The sequence below is a fragment of the Gnatocerus cornutus genome, chromosome 1 (assembly GCF_029298725.1).
Source record: "Gnatocerus cornutus isolate USDA-ARS CGAHR chromosome 1, icGnaCorn1.1, whole genome shotgun sequence".
NCBI classification, from domain to species: Eukaryota; Metazoa; Arthropoda; class Insecta; order Coleoptera; family Tenebrionidae; genus Gnatocerus; species Gnatocerus cornutus.
Genome location: NC_142233.1, coordinates 30,266,773 through 30,288,007, shown reverse-complemented (window position 1 = coordinate 30,288,007; position 21,235 = coordinate 30,266,773). Strand labels below are relative to the sequence as shown.

At 31.3% G+C, this 21,235-nt stretch overlaps 1 protein-coding gene across 2 annotated transcripts in view; it reads left to right on the top strand.

Annotated features, from left to right (window-relative positions):
- Positions 1–1,243: 1,243 nt before the first annotated feature.
- Wnt2 (Wnt oncogene analog 2) overlaps positions 1,244–21,235 on the top strand; it is a 40,553-nt gene continuing 20,561 nt past the window's right edge. The window contains exon 1 of one of the 2 annotated variants that reach the window (XM_088035118.1): positions 1,244–1,402. In XM_088035118.1, coding sequence (XP_087891244.1) covers positions 1,377–1,402 — 26 coding nt within the window. In that variant the 5' untranslated portion in view covers positions 1,244–1,376. Of the gene's footprint in view, positions 1,403–7,835; positions 8,342–21,235 lie in introns of those variants that run through there. The other variant, XM_088035115.1, reaches the window with a different exon arrangement.

Here is a 21,235-nt window from a genome sequence, read left to right as displayed (position 1 = left end):
ATTTCTAATTCAAAGTTTATAACACAAATAATGGTTTTAACAAATCATTTTTATTAATTTTAAATATCGTTTTACACAATTCGTTGAAGTCTCAAAACGACGTTTTTTAGAAACTTTGCAGGTTTACCCACAGATGGCACCACCTTCTGAAAATTGGCAACAGATTCAAATATTCAAAATCTTTGGAGTTTCTTCTTCTTTTTTTAAATTTTTTTTTCATATCTTCTCCAAAGAAACACTATAACAAACAATAGCCATAACACTAAAAGAAAACGGGTGTACGACAATTGGGGCAAGATTTGTTGTTTTTTAGCCACGGCTCCACACAGATTCCATGAAACTGGTGTTTGCAAGGAAGGCAAACAGTCCCATAATGGGCGTTTTCCACCCACTCCAAACAAATGGAGCAAGTATCTGCTTTGACAATCTTGGGGTGGTGAGATCCGCATCGGCACCAGCTTCTCAAACTACCAAATTGTATAAAAAATGTTAACCAACGACTAGAAATAAGTCAATATCTACCGAAAAGTTCTAGGAGGAGGAGGATCAGGACGAAAGTACGTTTTCCACATGTTGTAGATTTCATCAGAAACTAACACGGCTCTATCTAACATTACAACTATACAAGTGATTTGTTGTAAAATTAAATTGACGATATTGACAGTTGGAAAACTGAACTGACTTGTCAAATAGTTTGATTTTTATAAAACGAGCAAAAAATCGTGCGGGCCGTTTGGCCATCTGCCGATGATATTGAATTTCTCTTCGGGAAGTAAGACAGTTTTGTAGCAAATTAGGGTAACCTTTTTCATTTTCATTGAGTGAGTCACCTGAGATAACCAATCTATACAAAGAAGTTTATCCCTCTGTAATCCGAAACCTGCGGTCTTAATACTGGAATTTTACACAACTGACAAACTCATACCGCTTATTACTGCCAGTTATATCCGTATATTTTGTAACATGATAACGAGGAAATCTCGCAGACGTTCCAGGCGACTAATTTAAATGTAAATAAAAACATATTTCATATCTAGACGCAATATTACTTTCATTATTTCCATATTTTCGCGACGTTGATGAATTGGTTGTCGTTTGCACTTTTTTTCTTGATTGCTAATTGCAGTTTGATGTTGGCTGCAACATCTGGAAGATAGAAGATTCGACAATGGAGAGGGGTTGATAAGCTTGCGTATTAGATCCACGGAATATCAGGTGTAAAGTTAAAGTTTGAGAACAGTAGCCGCGTTGAAGTGATATGCTTTAGTATTCCGGAGATTTTATGTACTCGGGGTCAACATGTAAAAGTTGGGGCGGCTTTACTGAAAGTAAACTTTGAGGTTTTCTGATGGAAAATCGATTGGCTTTGGGGAAATATGGAAAGGAGATTGATGTGGATTTGGTGAGATTTAACATTTTAACTGAAAGAAAAAACAAATAAAATTCAATAAAAAATGTTTATTGCAAATAAAAATTAATAAGATATTAAATTCGGCAATTAATTAGAGGTTTATCAAAGGAAGGTGAATAAAATTTTCCATTCGTTTCACTACTGTGAGCTTCTTTACGGGCATTGCACATTTCTAATTAAATACAATTTTTATGTTTGTTTCTACAATCTTATCACAATTAAATGTAGTCGCTTAAATAAACTTTACTATTCAAGAAACGTCTTGTATTTAACGAGGTAAAGGTTTCATGTTTTTTTTTTTATTTAACTTTTACTGGAAAACAGTCTTAAAGAAACAAATTGGATGTATAATTGACCAATTTGTTGATTTTCTTTCATTCATAATATTTTTTACCTATGTATTCATAAAAATAACACTTCTTCTTTATTGCTTTAAGTGCTACATATTTTGAACTTCAGAACAAAGAGTATAATTTTTGTCTTCTTTTCAAGTCTTCATAAATGATGTTACTTCTTTGTCTTTATTTCTTCTTTGTGGTATTGTGGCTGTATAGAAAAGCAAAGAGTTTCGCTTCTCTCTGATCGATCGACATAAAATTTGGTAAGCTTCTTCAATTGATATGAATGAGCCATTTTATTATTAATTCAGAATTCTCTTTAAAATCTACAGACGTTACAAAACGGCAAAATTTATAAATTTAAGCCATTTTTAAAATTTCGGATCTCCGTAACTGCTACAAAATTTATACGGTATACAAATCTAAACCAAATTTATATAACTCAACAGCAATGACAGAAATTTTCCCGAATATTTTCGAGAAGAATGTCGAATAAAAATGTACAACAGAACCATTGCATTTCGGCTTTCCTCTGCGACAAAGTCAATATTTAGGTATTTTATCTGATACCTTTTCATAACATTTCCTGATTTTAAAAAGACCTTGTAATTGATTGACATTATCAGATTAATTTTTTGTCAATGAAAATCTGCGCTCCCTCTTTGATAATAGAGACATTTTCCCGTATTTTGTCGTGATTGAGTTATTTTACACAAATTTAGATTTTCAGTTAAAATTCCTGCAAACAAAGTGTTTATACAGAATTTATGACACGATGTGTTCCAAGATAAAAGCTCATAAACCAGCTTTTATCTGTTAGATAACAAAGCAGGATGTATAAGACAATGTTAAAACTTATTAGTTTACCAAGTTAACTCAGATAGAGTCGACACACCAAAAACGCCTTTCCACCTTCTGACACAAATTTGTTCATGTGATTTCACCAACATCCACTTTTGTGACATAAATTTAGTTATATAACTCATTTTATCTCCCTAAGGTAATAAAATGTAATGAGTCACATGGAATGCAGTTATACGTGCAAAAAACCAACCTGTAGATGGTGCGATATAAAAATGTTCCCAAAATAGATTTCGTCAATTAAATGAGTTTCTAATAATCGTCTGCCTGCAGGCGCTCCTTTCAAGTGAACGAACTTGGCTAAATCTTACAACAAAAACGAGATGAGCAACAATGTCGTGACGACAGATTTTTAAGATATATCGGTTAAAACGTCATGAAATAGTTACAAGTTAAACAGAAATATCATTTGTAACACATGACACGTTTCACCATTGTTCCACGACATTATTAGTCATGTATTTGCAGGTGTTTCAATGGGAAATCTAGTTTTTATAACAAACCGGGAAATTAGATTAAATTCTATTACACCATCGGGCATAAAACTTCCGATGCGACGTTTTAGAATGTCATGCAAGCTATAAACTTGTATATCAGCGAGATAGCCATCGGATGTTATACCGGGAATCGAGAAAAAAGCCGTGGATATTAGATTCTTACACTTTAAACATTATAAAATAATGTAAGAAAAGCATATTTTTAGAATCCATAACGTCAAGCTTTCGGAATATAGTTCTCCTCGATTTCACGCTTCAAAGAACCAATTCTGTAAGAAAATTTGGAAACGATCCGAGTGAGGCGTTTGACCGGTCCACAAAAGCCGATTTTTTGTGAGACTTTATGACAAGCGATTCGTTGTCAGGTATATTTCGTTAATGAAACAATTAAACCCAACTATTGTGAGTTCATTCAAAAAGTTTTTTCGAGGAGACTCCAACGACGAAGCAGACAACGAACGAGGTAAGCATCTATAATAACTAGTTTGGAGTGCTCCTGGCGTTTAGATAAGTCGATACCCAGATAGTTAACATCGTGAATTATGTTGATCAGATGTCTGATAAAGCGAACGTTAACTGAGATTCGATGTCAATCGACGTTCCGATGGAACAGACTTAAATCAGGACGAAACCAAAGTTTTTATAAAGAAATTAACCAACGATTGATAATTATTTAAAACGAGGTAATTTATTTTTCTCAACGTCTCAAGGAAGTATAAATGTGACAATTTGCATAAAATATCACTAAACAACGTCAGATTTAACTTAATTTAATTTTGTCGTAATTTCACTCATTTATAACATCCTTAAACAGAAAGATAGGACGTCCCATAAATTCTACCGCATTTTTACGTAATCTTGCGGCTGTTGTGGACAAAACTATCAGTATAAAAGTCGAGACACCCTTCTATATTAATGCGTCCAATGATAAAAACCACATCATGTCTAATATCTCGTTAGGATGTATTGTCTGCAGCTCGGTCTGTCTATAGTGATTTATGCTGGTACGGTGGTTATTAATGAACATCTAGCTTTTCATAATATTAAATATACGGATAATTAAAGGTTAGTACATGGTCGAAGGGGGCTGTGGGCTGTAGTTCCGCTGCTTTGTGCTCATCGGAAGTACAAAATGCATACCGACGATTGACGGTTGTTTCCATTCATTTCGGTATTGTTTACTTTATGAATGTAATGTGCGAATGTGTCATATATTCGTTTGTCGAGTACGCACCCATCTTTAGTTCTGTGCGTCTTACGCAATAAAGGGTCAACCAAGTATATGTTACTGGGTGAAATTCTTTACATTGTTGCTTCTTTATAAACAATGCGGGACATGGAAAAGGCGTGTTTCTTTGCCTTTAAGTCGCATTTTTGCCAGAGGAGTTGCTAGTTATAAACGACAAGTTGTAATTATTGGTTGTAATTAATAGGCGACGTTTTAGAGGTCGTTCAGAACCGCGGATTTTTAAACCGCTTGCGAAATGAAACCGCAGAGTTGGAATTCTATTTGAATCACACTAAAAAGGGGGGTCCTATACCCAGCAATGATGAAACAAAAAGGACTTCAGATTTAGCATCAGGAATTAGTTGCGGCCGCCAACATTTTTAGAAGTTAGATTACTGCTCTAAAAAGCTAAAAAATCTAAATGACATTAAGCCTAAGAATATAATTTAAGAATTTAAGAATTTTAGAAAAAATAATTTGAAGATATCAAAGGATTTACGAGATCCAGCTAAAAGATTCAAAAGATCTAAAGAATGTAAACAATTTGAAGATTCTAAAAAACAAATATCTAAAGAATTTAAAAGTCTCTACCATCCAAAGCATCAAACAAATCTAAAGAATCAGAGGAATTGAAATGTTGTAGAAAATTCTAAGAAATGGAAATGAGTTTGATACGTGAAGAAAAGAATTTGCTGACGCTAAAATTCTAAATATTTGCAAAATCGGACTAATCGTAAATTGTCTGAGGGATCAAGTCTTAAAAAAGTCAAACTGTAGAAATACGATTAGAACTGAAAAGATTTTAAGAATTTGAAGATTTTTGAAATTCTGATAATCTAAAGAAGCTAGGTAATCAAAAAAAAATTGAAAAAATTTTATGCACTCACGCTAAAATGATTTAAAAAAATAATAATTTGAAACTCAATCGATCATAATAATTTTGAATGCCAAAGCTATTTTATTATTAAAAAGTGTAAAATTTCTGACCTAATTTGTACTATTGACGACAACGAAATGTGTACGGCAAAATTGACTAGCGTAATTTTCACTTTAAATCATAGGCGCACTTATAATTGTTATTTATGACAATTAATAACTAGTTAGTTAAAATCGGCTAGATGTTGCACTGTAGTCGAAAAGCCAAGTGTCATTGCAAAATTTGAAGAAAACCGGTCGCTAAGAGCAGTGGCTGCTGATTAGTAAGAGTTGTATAGCTAACATAAAATGGTTTGAGAAAAATAAAAAAAAACGCCACTGCTCAAAGTCTGATTTACATTATGGAAATTAAGAGAAAATCCATGAAAACGAAAAACTCATTCTCATTTCGGTGTCGCCAATAGTATTATCCCCACTTTTGACAAATTTGATTGGATGTCAAGGCATACTAACACTTTAAGTTTGATTATTTCAGATGTGAAACATGTCAAAATGACGGTAATGTTGAAAAATGAAATTTTATATAATTTTTTTGTATTTTAAGTGTTATTTCAACAATAAAAATTTTACCATTGAGCGCTGGAATGAAAAATCCTGATAAATGTTATTATTTACATTCAAACATCTCTTTGGTTCTTTGATTGATACAAATCTAAACGGTATAAATCAACAGCCAGAACTGAAATATTTCCGACTATTTTCGAGAACAATATCGAATAAAAAGGTATAACAGAATCAGTGATCCCAATGATTAATCAATTCCGTCGAATTGTTATTACCATCATTTTGACATGTTTTATGATTAATCATTTCAATTGACAAACACGACAAAATGGTTAATCAATTGTCAAACATGTCAAAATGATGGTAATAACAGTTCGACAGAATTAAAAGATTACGAAAAATTTCAAGAAATAAAAAAGCTAAAATTCTTAATTTTTAACAAATCGTAGTTAATTCAAAGTTTTGGCAAAATATTTCAGATATCCAATCGTAATAAAGGGTCTGAACGATCTATTGTCTTAAAAATTTCAAACGTCTGTGGCAATACATTTTGATCCGAAAATTTGGAAAATCTGAATAACCTAAATAATCTAGATAATTGAAAAATCACATAATTTATTTCAAAATAGTTTCAAAGATAAATCTAAAAGAATTTCATTTTATTTTGCACCCGTAATAAGAAGTTCGTTATAAAGTGATAAAGAATGGTGTTACGCAACAAAGATCGAGGCAGTGTTATCTAAAACCGGAGACATGCCTATTTAAACATTAATTTTACCCTTCTGTTGGACTATTAGCTTGAAAAATGACTCTTTTAATCTGCATAATAACGCAAAGAGGCACATACAATTTTTTTGAGGGTTGAATCTTTGATTCATTACGGTTACAGAAGAATAACATTACGGTTACAAAAGTTTATCAAAATCTGCCAAAAAGAAATGCCAAATATTGTTAAATGTTTATTTTTTAGAAAAAATATTGTATGAAATACAAGACAGAAATGTGTTTTATCACTGAAGGTGTTGTCTCATTTCAGCTTCGCCTTGATAAAATGAATATTTGATAAAAAATTATTTTAAACCTGAAATCTGAGGTTGGCTTTGGAACCTGGAAAATGTTTTGGGTAGACATATTGCATTATCACGTAAAAGTAGGGTCAATTAGGTGAGAACTCGAATTTATAGGTATAATAATATAAACTATTTCCTAAAAATGATATGCAGATACGAAAAAGTACCTACATATAATCCAGAGAATTCAGCAAAAGAAATAATCTAAAACCTAACGAAAGTTGGGTCATAATTCTCTCAGATAACGACAATTCGAAACCCAAATAGAACTAAAATCTGGATTGTCTATAATGTTGTTATAAAAACAAGAACTTGTTTAAACCTGAAAGTTCAAAAATTGAAATTTCTGAGCTTCATATTTGATTAACTATTTTATTTACAAAACACAAATAATAAGCCAAATATCGTTTTCTACATAACCACTAATGTTAAATCAGGTTCAACTAGTAGCAAGTAAAAACCAAGAACAATTTTTTTATGAAACTTGCACTTATTTATTAAGTACAAACTTTCTACCAGAATGATTGATACTAACACAGAGGATAAAAATCCGGTACAACTTTTTGCGTGAAAATAGTTTTCTGCCTTTAGATAATTTCCATACAACCTGGCATTAATTTATCTGTGCATATAATAGTCGTCTCTTTGTTAAGCCATCCATTATCATGCAAATACATTATCAACTTTTATTTTCCAAACAGAGAAATGTAATTTATAACCATTTTAATACGCATCTAATACTCTGTAAGTAGCATCTCATCGAACAGTTGTTATTGAAATGGCTTTCTTCAATAAACCTGTTACACAACGCAATTTTCTTCAAAGTTACGAGGTAAGATTTCTCCGGATTTTCTTAGTGTAAAATTAAGTCTTGTCTCAATATCGCGATCGAAAATGGTTAATAGTGTAAAGTTGTAATTATCACCTACATAGTAAGTAGGGTTGGTGGGGTACTGTCGTCCTGGATTGGTTGTTCTCTCAGGTACGTTAAGCAGGTGATACAGACACAAGGAGTACACGGCATCACTGACCAAGTATCGGTCCATCCGCATCTCTAACCGCACGCGAAATTTGTCCCAGAGACCGCGAACACTTCGAAAATGCCGACTTTGAGCAAGCAGCTTTTCCTCAATTGTTGCGTTTTTCATACAAAATACAAATTGTTTTAACAATGTTTAATGCTGTCATAACTTCGTTAATAACAAGTTAAACAATGGTGGTTTATTGCATATCAAATAAACGAGTATATTGCCGTCGTTGGAAATTGTAGATAGTGACACTTTAAATTTGGGTGTGTAAGGAAGCGTTTTCTATTTTTTTTTTTTAAAAGAAGATAATGATTTTTCGGTGGAGTGATTGTGTTGTGAAGTACAGTGATGGTTTGTGAAAGTGATAACCAAATGAATTTGCTGAGGACTCAGCATGCGCCCTAGCGGTTTTCATCGGGAAATCTTCGCACTTTTTGTGCATGTGGTGTTATCCGCTCACTTTATCAGGTGATTTTACATTCTAAATGTGTAATCAATTCTCTTAAAATATTAACTTTGTGCATTCAAGGAATTTGAGATGTTGCCCTAATTTTCGTAAATAAATATTTGCGAACTTAAAGTAAAGATTACGTGACGGAAAGAGTAAAAGGGTCAGATATTTTTACACGGACGTGGAGCTTAATTGTGACAAAATGACATTGTCGCTGAATTTTTTTTTATCTTCTATTATAATTAATTATCTTACAAAAGTAAACATCTTAATAAAAAACAGTCATTAGTACAAAACGGGCTTGTGTGGGATTATTATGAACACATTTATTTAAATAAATATGACATATGATAAAAGTGAATTTAAAACAATTAGAAGGATAATTTATTCGCGTTGTGATGAAAGAAACAGTTTTGCAAGTGAGCAAATCTACAACTTCAATCGAAATTAATTTAATTAATTCGCTTATTTGAGAAATTTATTCGTGTTTTTATGGATTTTCTCTTTTTTTAAGATGGCATGGTCGAGCGGTGCAATCGAATTTATTAAGTCTATTGTGACGACCATTTCTAAATTTTCTAAACCAACGTTTTCCCAGATTAAATTTTACGACTAGAAGTCAGTTTCATAGTTTGCCAATTTCTGAATGATTTACAGACTAGAATTGTTTGAACTTTCGCAACCACACGGTAGTAAATATTGCAGCACACATTTTTGAGTACTATTTTTTGAAAATACATAAACAAGCTTTAACAATGCTAAAAAGATTTCTTCAAGATTCTTCTTAATTTAATGATAATCTATGAGCAATTTTCTGGTACACAACGCGACGTTTCAGTTTCAGTATTAAATTTTCTATAATTGTTAGTTTACTCCAATTTGCTTAAATCATTTTTTTTTTTAATTGTAGAGCTTGTAACTTTGGTAATTTTGACGGCATAGCAATCAAATTTTTGAAGGTTACGGACTGAGATTCACTTTCAAACTGTGCCGAATTTCAAGCTTATAGAGCAAAAGCGAAAGATTTGAGAGATTTTTATATTTTATATGAACCATTAAAACTGCGAAAAAATTTATATTAGGGGTTGTAACTCTAGTAATTTAAAAGCCACAGCAATCAAATTTGTGAAGCTTAGTGGTTTGTGTTTATGTATTAACTACATCAAATTGCAAAACTGTAAGTCACACAAAACAAAATTTTGGATTTTTTTTTGTTTTGAACATGACTGAAAATTTTCATAAAATAAATAAAATATGTAACTTTGGTAATATTAACGCCATTACATTCAAATTTGCGGAGCTTACTAACTTAGACTTCCTTACTAACTACACCAACTTTCAAAATTATAGAGCAAAAGTGACAGCTTTTAGAGGTTTTTATTTTTTGAATGAATTGAGAACTGCGATTTTTTTTGTGTTGTAACTTTAGTAATTTTTACGTCACAGGAGTCAAATTTTGGAAATTTAGTAATTTGGAGCTGCTTATTAACTCCCTCAAATTATAAAATTGTACTTCCAACATAATACATTTTGGAATTTTTTGTCCTAAAGATTAACTAAACATTAAAAAAAAATTAAGCTTGAAACTGATAATTTTTATGACACAGCTTTTAAAGTTGCAAAAAGAACTAATTTAGATCTACTTACTAATTGTGCCAAATTTCAAAATTATAGAAGAGAAGCGACGGACTTTGGAGATTTTTCTTTATAAAACGAATCGAAAACAGCGGTTTTTTATGAAAAGTGGTAAGTTGTAACTCTGGTAATTTCAACGCCACAGCAGTCAAATTTGGGGAGCTTAGTAATTTGGAGCTGCTTATTAACTACGTTAAATTGTAAAATTGTAAACTAAACAAGATAAATTTTTGATTTTTTTATGGATTTAAAATATCCAAAAAAGCTATTATTACTTGTAACTCTGATAGTTTTAACGACACAGCAATAAAATTTGCGGATGTTATTAATTTAGACTCACTTAGTAACTGCTCCCAATTTCAAAACTGTGGAGCAAAGGTGACAGTTTTTAAAGATTTTTATTTTTAGAATGTACCGAAAACCGAAAAGGGTTAGTATAAAAAAATATATCTTTCTATTTTTTTCAATGTCTTGCAGAATGTAATTATCTTTTTGCACGAAAATTAATAATTTGTCAACAATCCTGATGAAAGCCTGAACGATTTATTGCCTACAAAATTTAATTAAGTTCTAAACTAAGTAAAAATAAAACTGAAAATCAGAAAATTATCAAACAAAAGATTTTATTTTCCGCCCATTTACGTCGATTAATGCCTTTTTGCAAACTACAAACGTCGGTTGCTTCTCGGTCTGGCAAACTTAATAATCACAAAACAATGACGTTATCCCAGACTTTAATAAGTAATTACAATTCAAATTACAGTTCTGTAGCCGTTTCAAAGACATCAGTCAATGAAACGTAACATTGGAAATAATATATGTAGTCAGAAATATTTCCAGCTTTCGATTTTCTATGTTGGTATTAAACGACATTCTATTTATACAGATCGTTAATAGCTCTAATTAAATAGATATTGTATTCTAATTAATTAGAACCTGAAATTATAACGACTCCTAAAATTCGCAAAGCGATTTACTAAAATTAGCTCCACCAACTTGTTTGCAAATGAATGTGGCAATAAAGAGTGTTGATGATGTTTTGAATATTAAATTAGTATAAATGTCGATACACAGCTGGTATTTATAATTTTTTACTTATTCTAGAAGTAATAATTACGTCCCCACAATATTGTTGATTAATAAATATCATAAATTTTCGTCTTTGCGTGGTGATCATGAAACTAAATACTTGGAGACAAAGTTTTGGGTGTATCATGGCAAAAATGATGGTTGCTTTATTACAACTTTCTTCGTTCCATCTGTTGGAATTATATAATAACAGTCATTGCTCTTTTGCGCCGTTTCTCAATAAACTATTTCTAGTTAACGTTAAAACAAATAAAACGCCCATCACGTTTTCTTGTTCATTGTTTCCTTGCCCGAGGATCGCTTTTTTACCAAGCCCCAGATATTTACTGTATTAATAATTGTCTAGTTTCCACTCTATTGTCTTCGGGATTTATGTGAAAATGTTACAGTTGTCGCCGCATGTCTTTTAAATCGGTTTCAGTTAATTAATAACCGCCGTTTAACCTGCAGCCCTAATAAATCACTCTTTAGCTAAAAACAATTGCGTGCTCTTGTTAACTGAAAATTTTCACCACCTGGAGCGCCGTTGACAGCTCTATTTCGTTAGGTTTGGAATTTATTACCGGTAACAACCGCAAATTACTCCAAATTCAACAATATCGTTGAAAAAATGTCTGGTCAACAGGTGAATTCTGCAACAGGTTGATTCGGTCATTTTCATTTATTTGAAGTCGCTTGGCTGCGATGAGATTACCTGTGTTGACTTTACGGTTATTTGAAAAAGATCTGGACTGTGAATGAAAGTAATTAGTATTTACTTACATGGTCGCACATCGTTTCTTCTGGTAACTTTGGGATTGTTTTGTTCGCCTTGGAACAGGATTGCCGATGAAAAGTGGAATTCGACCTTGTGGGGATCGTAATTTTTGGAAGCTGACGATGCTCTTAATTATACCTGAATCTCGGTGAATTTGATGGGAAGTCTGCGGTGATTTAGTGGAACCCAAACCGCAAGAACGTAGCTTTTGTTGCAAGGTTTTTTTCTATGAACAGAACGTTTGTCATAAGGATTTTTAACTAATAACGCCCACGAGTCTTCCTTCAAGTTTAGGTAATTAAAATTTCAGTTGAATGAAATGGTTTTTTGTTAGAAGGCATTTTTCTGAGCTGTTAAGTTGTCAGAATTTCGACTTATCTCAGGACCGACTGATAAGACACTTTTCAAATTAAATTATGTGATAACTCTGCATCTGCATGTTGCAGCTTGTTATTAAAAATGTATAAAACATGCGGAAAGCTATTCTTAACTAAAACTTAAAACGCAAAAACATTATTTGGATTGAGTTTCAAAGTTTAAAATTTCCCAAATTATTATCAATTTGTTAAATTTTGAAATTACTAGTTTTCAAGTATGCACCTCTCAAGCTATTATTCCATTTTCCGGTTCCCTATTTCAGATTTAAAAGGTTTCTCTTATGTGGTTTTTCATTTTGCTAGCTTCTTAAATTCTGCGATGATTTCTTAGCTTCATTTTCTCAGTATTCTTCTTATTTCAATTTTGACTGTGCCGAAGTTATTGAAAGTTAAATAATAAAAAAGTTTTTTACTGTTTTCTGCAATATTTTCCTAAATTCTTTGCTTCTATAATTTTCTTATTTCCTTGTATGTATATTACTCTACAAATTTTAAAATCTGTTTTTTTAACTTATAAATTTGTTTGGTTTCGATTTATTTTTTTACACGTGCAGTAGATTCTAGGAGTGCTTATATTTTAATATTACTGTCGTACGTACCTACATTTTGAGCCCAGATTTGGAATCTGCTTAAAATTCTGCGTAAAATGATCTTCAATAATGTAAGGTTGCTCCAACAATAAACGAGATATTGACCGCAAAAGTTTGATATAGTTTTAGTCATAAATTTTTTATTTTAGCGAAATCAAATTTTTGAGTTTCGAAAAATTCAAGAACGAATTCTTAACTAAAAAATAGCGAAAACCGTATCTTTCCATCTGTCGTAGTTTCTGATATATGAATCACCGATGTTTCCGAACTTTGACTTTCTGGCGATTTGCCAATATTTCAAACAGCCATAACGCAATTGTTTTTTGACGTACGTTAAAAATTCGTTTAGTTTTGGATTTTGCGTGAAATTCTGAGTTAAATGAGCACATATAACTTGAGTTTGCTCTACAAATAAACAAGAAATTGACCAAAATCTGTTTTGAAGAGATTTTTGGGTAATTTTTGATGTTTTTTTGGGGCGAAAACGACGTTTAATAGTTTTAAATCATATACCAATTGAAAAAACCGCTTGAAATCTATAAACTGGCAAAATTTCAGATCGGTAGGTCAAGTGGCGACAAAAAACAAAAAACTCAAAAAAAATGTATCAATTGAATCGGATTTTTTTTGCAAAAAATGTAACTATCGAATTTTGGGTATCTGACGGTGAAGGAGTAAAGTGCAAAAACAACGATGGCGCAAACCGTTCCTTTTTATCTGTTGTATTTGCACAGATACCGAGTATTAAAAACTTGAAAAATCAAAATTTAGTATCTGAAATTTTGAATAACCATAAATCAGTTATTTAATGTCGTGCGTGGATTTGAGCTAGGATTTGGAATCCGCGTGAAATTCTGCGTAAAACGAGCCTCAATAATGCAAGTTTGGTCTAAAAATAAGCAAAATATCGACCCCAGAAATGTGCCATAGTTTTTAATCATAATTTTTTTTTGACCAAATTAAATTTTTGACATTAGAAAAATCTAAGACCGAATTCTTAACTAAAAAATCTTGAAGAAAACGATGATAAAACCGAATCTTTTCATATGTCCGAGACATCGAGCACGAATATTCGCGACCCTTCAAAAATTTGGCTTGCTGACGACTACCCAAAAATTCAAACGGTCATAACACAATTATTTGATAACGCACGGTAAAAATTCGTCTAGTTTTGGATTCTACGTAAAGTTTTGCGTTAAATGAGCACAAATAACTTGAGTTTGCTTTACAAATAAACAAGACATTGAACAAAATCTGTTTCGACGCGAAAACGAGGCTTAATATCTTTGAGTCATATATGAATATAAAGAGCAACTCGAAACAGTTTCCTATAAATTGCTATAATTCTTATTTTGGTAGGATTTTGATAATTAATAAAAAAGAGGTTTATGTGAATCTGCAGTATAATTCTTACTCTCTTGGAATACGTTTATTATGTGATACAGGTTATACAAATTACATTATAGGTTAAAAAGTCACCAATATAATTTACGATGGAAATAAAAAACAAGCAACCTGAATAAATGAATTGAAATTAGGCTGATTACTTTAAGCACGTCGGTACTCTCGTTAAATTACGACAATACCGAAGGAAATTGTCAATAAAAGAAATCAGTGCTTGGATTCGAAGCAGCAGGACCTTAAAAAAGAAAAACTCAACGCGAAGAGGACGTATTTATACATCAAGTTCGTTGTATGGATATAATGATTTTGGTTTTTTATAGATGTCGTGCCAGGAACCACATTTCTTTCAATAACGTTTGTGGAATGAATATATTCAAACATGTCAAAGATGCCCCACCGCAAAAAGTTAACAACAGGTTCTCATAGAGACGGAATGTCTAACTTGAAATAAAAACTCAGACGAAAGGTATCAGGATAACTTCTTTAACTGAAAATTGTTTTATGATTTACGATCCACCCGAGGCGCATTCAATTACTAAACTGGCTCGTTTTTTACCTGAAATATTCATTAAAATGCCGGACTAATTGTAAACACTACAGGTCATTTACATTCAGTTACATATTTCAGACTGTAATCTCTGATCCATAGTGCGCTAATTTGGTCGAAATTTGGGCTTTCGGCGGCGCAATTAAGCCACAATGACTTTATAGCTTTACTGAGGCGATTAGCAGTACCATAAAGACAGATTGGAAGTCATTTCAAGTAGTAAAAAACTAATTCTAACTCCAATTAATAAGATAACAATTTGGAATATTTAATAATGTCATATAGGGAGCTTGGAAGTACATTAACATGTCGTTAAAACATAAATGTCATAAAAAATTTAATGTCGCGAGCTGTAATTTTATGACTATTTAACAAATACCTTTACCTGCAATAAAAAAGCACTAAAAGAAAAAAATAATAAAAGCTGCAATAAATAAGTAACGGAGAAGTTTGAGCAATAATTGTTTTTTGGGAAACGAAGAAGTTTTAAGACGTTTCACTGTGATTTAACATGACATCTTATTACAGAATTCCTCTGACTCAAAGTCATAAAAATAGTCCACGATCGTATATGTCTACATTAGATCCCAAAGTGGCAATGCTAGAGTGAATTATCGCTCATTTATGATTTGCTGCTATTGCATTGTTACTTCACCTATTGTTGCACAAAAGCTGTTAAAACGACTGTGGCGAGAAATCACCCCATCCTCTTATGTGACGGATTAACAACTGAGAAGCGTTGAAAATTTCAAATCAATTTGATATCACGTGAAATCGAACCATACACTATAAAGTCAATAAAGATATATTTGATGAAGAAGAAGAACTTTACTTTTTACCTTTTTCATAAATCGAAAGTAAATTTTAAATTTTTTAATATAATACTTACCTTAAAACAAAGAAAAATTCCTTTAAAAACTACCTTAAAACCATGAAATGAGTTGTGTGCTGAACAGACCCATATAGCAGTAAATTACCACCGCTGAATATTCAAGAGGAAATTGACTGGAATAAATATTTTTTTTGTCATAACTATTCAAATTTTATGAGAGACGGGGACTACATAAAAGATGCAAATAATATACGTGGCGTTGCAAGAGTGTGTATTAAATTGACTGTGATATGACCAAATTTACAACCAATTATCCTTCAATACTGAAAAAAGAGGTTCAGTGATTGCGGTTTGGGTTACGAAAAAATTCATATCAAATTACACAGGTTTAGTGCTGCAAAGTGGAGTTTCCAAAAATAAATAAACGTCTAAAAGTAAAAAAAAAAATTTGTTCATTCTAAAAATATTAAAAATTCTCTTTTAATTTTACTTTTTTTATCTAAAATATTTCTAATTTCATAGTTATAGAGTTAAATTTAGCAAACTTATAAAGAGAAATTAGATTTTTTTTTTAATTTCTTCTTTGTTTGAGATATTGACAGATATAAATTAAAATTTTAACAATTTGTCAAGTTTTATGTATAATTCCGAAATTTCGCATTTCAGTTAAGAAAATTTTAAATAGCATCGTCTGTAAATTTTAAAGTTATATTCCTAAAAATGTAGAGGCTGCAATTTTTCAGACAAACTCGTCTTGACTGAAAATTTTGCTTTCGCTCAAAAAATTTAAAACTTATTATAAAATCGATCTTCTTTGATTCCTAATGTTGAAATTTAGTACACTTAGTAAGAATATCATGTTCCTTAGTTTTCAAAAATTTTACAATAATAGTCTTTAAATTGGCGGAACTACAAAGATATTCAGATATTGACAGATTGGGAGCTTCACAATCGCCCTATAAATTAAAATTTGTAAAATGTGGCCAGTTTTATAAGTAACTGGTACTAAGAACTAAAGTACTGTCTGTAAATTTCAAAGTTTTTTCTTAAAAAGAAAAGAGCTGCAATTTTCAGATAAACTCGTCCTGACTGAAAATTTTACCTTCGCTCTAAAAATTTAAAATTTATAAAATCGAGCTCCTTTAATTCACAATGTTAAAAGTTAGTACACTTATTATTAAGACAGTCCTGTTTCATAATCTCCGAAAATTTTACCATGATAGTCGTCAAAATTATTTACATTTTTAATTAAACAAAGACAACTTTCATCAATGTGGTGGTCATTGTCAAAAACATGTTGGGCAACGCTTGATTTTTCAAACCTTCCAAATTTGAGATGAGCTTGATGCTCTTTGAACCTTTTTAAAATTGACCTTCTTGTTTGCCCAATATATTTCTGATCACAATCTTTACATTTAATTTCATAAATCCCCGACTTTTCTGTTGTTCCTATTCGGTCTTTAGGATTACCTAGAAGACTTTGGAGGCTTGGACCCGAAGTAAAAACTACTTTGAGATCCAAACCCTGGAAAATTCTTTCCAGTCCCTTTGTCACTGAAGGTGAGTAAGGGATGGTGACAAAAGTAGAACATTCATTGACCAATTTCTTAAATCTAAATTTTTTAACAATTGTATCAACAATGTTGGAATCGAAACCGTTACACCTGGCAGGTTCTTTAATTAATTTTAATTCCTTTGTGAATCTGAATTTGTTTAATGGAAAATTCAAAAGCCTGTAAACAAGAAAATTATTTAGGAACAATATTTAGGAACAAAAATGTAATAATGAACTCAGACAACGGCCCCATCCCCTCCTCCTCCCTCTACTCGCTTCTACCTGCGCCAAAGGGTGCGCGTCGACAAGCTTTTAGTATATAAGAACGAATTATTTGTTAGTTTTTAGTTTAATCATTGCTCTGATAGCATTGCTATCGAAACGCGCGTCAGCATTTATTGTAAAAATTTGGTGTTTGAAAAAAATTTTAGTAATTTGTCAACACCAAGAATTGATCCAATAAATTTTCTTTGAGGATAAGGTCTGTTGACGAAACCGAAAGTATAACCGCCAATGATGAAAACTTTTGATTAGCAAAATCAGATTCGAGTGTTATCTTTTATCGTGAGCAGAAATTTATAAAATCTTTATTATTAACTATTGTAATTTTGATGTCAAGGAAAACTAAACATTCGCCACAAATCTCATTGTCACTGTCCAAGTCCATAACAGGTGAAAAATCAAGAAAGATTTGACTATTATACCTCGAGATCCGATTAGCTTTGCCACATAATTTATACAACTTGTAGCAGCGTCATTTATTATTAAATGAAAATTTGTATCTGTCTACATTTTGTTGACAAATGGTTCTTAACATACTTAACCTCCGCGTCAGAATTCTATAATTTATCAGAGATGTTTAAATTACTGTTTGACTAGACACCAAACCTGCAATTTATTTTCCGTTAACCATATAATTAAGCAGTTTGCTGATGTATTTTAGCGCAGATTCTCTCAGACTTGCCCCACATTATTATAATTTCTAAACATGAACCATCTTTTGTTAGCATGTTAGCTGTAGGCAAAAATGCAACAAATAAGTAATTGCTTAGAAAAGTCGTGTCAGGAGTGGTTAATTTAATTATATATTTAATCACTGTTGACATGATAAATTTGTTGTAGCTTTGCGGAAAATTAATTAGATTGTGTGCTCTATAAATTAATCCGACTTCACATTAGAGGTTCCTCAGACCTATTAATGTTATCTGGGGAATTAATTGTTGCAACGTTGCGTGTACATCTGCCACTTTGCTTGTAAATAGTCTAAAGAAGAAACCAATTCTTTACAAGAAGCATTTATTACCTTCAATCAAAAGTTTTAGCTCGCATTTAATCGCTTGTACTTTAAACGCTTGTAAAGCTTCCAATAACTTTCAAATTTATGTAAATATTTTGATAACATTCCTAATAATGGTGGCACGTTATTTACATAAATTCTGTTTTTATACCCCAACGTGAAAGTGCTTAAATGAGTTAGCGTGTTCACCTGCTGGTCATCTTGTAACGGTAATTTATAGTATTCGGGGGGTGTGAACGCAGCTATGCACTTATCCTCATCTCATATCGTTATCATTTTGATAACGGTGCCGAATAAAAAGACTGACGTGTTGCACGTAAGCGAAGAACGCACGTCTCTGCCTCTTTTACTACCATTTTATCTTCCTCAGCCCTTGTTAGTGAATCGCTCATGTTGTGGGAACGTTTCCATAACGAGATGCATTGCTGATTGTCTTTTTAATTGGTACCATATTTTCGACAGTCGGTGCGCCAAAACGGTTTAATGTCGTCTATGATTTAAGATTCAATTTACAATGTTTATTACGAATTAAGTGTAGGAACTTGCGTGCACTTTTCTTACAATTTGTTCAAAGATAAACACGAGTCATTAGCATTTAACGTTTTTGTGGAATGTTGCCTTCCAATGAACATTAAAGTCACGACAAATCCTCAATTGCAACTACCTGTCCTCTTAATGATTGCGCAATCATCATTGCTGGATTTTTATTAGAAATCAAGAAACTATATGGTGAGAGAATGTGGAAATCTTGTAAAATGACAAAAAGGTGAAGTTAATTAAGATGAACTATTTAAAATTGATTTCATTTGAAACCGACCAAAATTTACAAATTCTTTAAGATCTTGACGATTTTATCTATTTGCACATTAAACAGGAATTCCGATTTATAATATGTACTTCTTTTTTGTGGTTTTGACTAACATATAATTATCTTTTAAAGGCGTATTATTCGTGTAAACTGTAATTAAGCATACACAAACATTAAAAATCTCAGGTTCATCACTAATGTTTGAACACACTTGTTATTGTTTCTTCAGTTACATAATCCACGATAAAATATTACAACATTTTTACGGATAATTCATGCGAAAAAATTGTAATTATACTGGTTTATATTCGTGTAAAGTAAAATAAACAAAATGTTCGAAATTTGAAAATGTTTTGTATTTTTGGTTCGTTTTTTTAATAGTGAGCACTATATCTTTTTTTAGAAAACAAAACGTCAGTCAAATAAAAAAAATCAAAATATCATAAAATTTAAAAAAAAACATAAAAACTAAACAAGTTTTTAAAAAATTGTTCCCACATTGATTTTTTTGTCCATTTTGGTTTCTTTCTTGAAATAATTTTTGGAAGAATTCTTCAGTTTCAAAAACGGAGTGCTGAAATTTCTCATTTCTTGCATGCAATCTAGAAAAATAAATTCTAGAAATGTTTACAAAACAATTATGGAAAATGTATTAGTGGCATGTTATAACCAAAAAAAAATATTGTTTTAAAAGAAAAACCCATTGATATTACTTGACACAATAATTTTTAAAATGCCGACCAAATGATAACTATAAATTTTTCTAAAAGTACGACACTTTTTATTTTTTTTACATTTAGCGTCAAACTCAAGCTCAATAAGTACACTTTCGCTTCTATAAAACACATTGTGGGCAAACTTCTGGTTTATTCGGTACAATTTTGTTTCCACTTTGGCTTCTGTGGCAATTTATACTTCTCACTTTTATTTTTTAATAATTAATTTTTTATTCTATGCATGCAAAAAAGCGAAATTTTAATTAGATCCAGTATATTACAAATTACAACAGTCTGGCCAAAATTATTTAAGGCATTACGTTCTTAAAGGTACAAACTTTCGTTGAAATTAGATGAAAATAAAAAAGGTTGATTCATATTTCTCTTGAAATTACTCAAATGTAGATCTTTTAGTGCTGATTCTTAATTACAGACAATATTCTAGAGAAAAAAAGACGAATTTTTATTTTTAAAGAAACTTATTTTATTTATTGATATCTGCATCGGCATTTTTTGTGCATAAATATTTTGACTGTTTGTACAAATTTCAATTTCAGTTTTAAATTTATAGAGTTTTAGATAAGAAACACCAAATTCCAAGATCTTTATTATTATGTAGGTATGTTCAAAACTTTTTTCAAAACATATCCATTACCTACCTGTTTTTGTCGCAATACTTAAATAACAGAGAAATTTGGGTATTTGGAAATTAATTACCTACTTTTATATCCTCACCGAACATATTATTGATAAATCGTGTGTTTATTTATCTATTTATTTTATTTATTGGTAATTAATTCTGTTTGATTTATCGAACAGATTCCAAATATGTGGAAATAAACAGCTTTTAAATAAAAGAATATACTTGTCATCCTTGAAGTTTCAAACCAAACATTAAATACACTCGTCCCAGAGATTTAAAAAGAAACGGATTTGTTAACCGCTTCGTGTGTTTCTGTACGTTTAATTTTAAGGTAAAATCGATGTCAAAATTTCGAAAATTGTAGAGTAATAATAATAAACATTGCAGTCGTAAAATTGTGCAAAATTTTCCACGGTAGCTCTGCGAATTTAAATAATTTCAATGTCCAAGTCCGAAACAAGTAAACAGCTAAATTCAGTGATGGACTCAACATATTCTCCGATACACGCAAGCCATAAATTTTGATTATAAAATTATCAACGTCATATTATTAAAATCAGAGGTCTCTTTGGCTCTCCTTATAAGTCCATACGAATTTATGACATCTCCACCTACTCGCCGTTTCATGAAAAAGAAAGTTTTCATTTGGACGAATTAGATA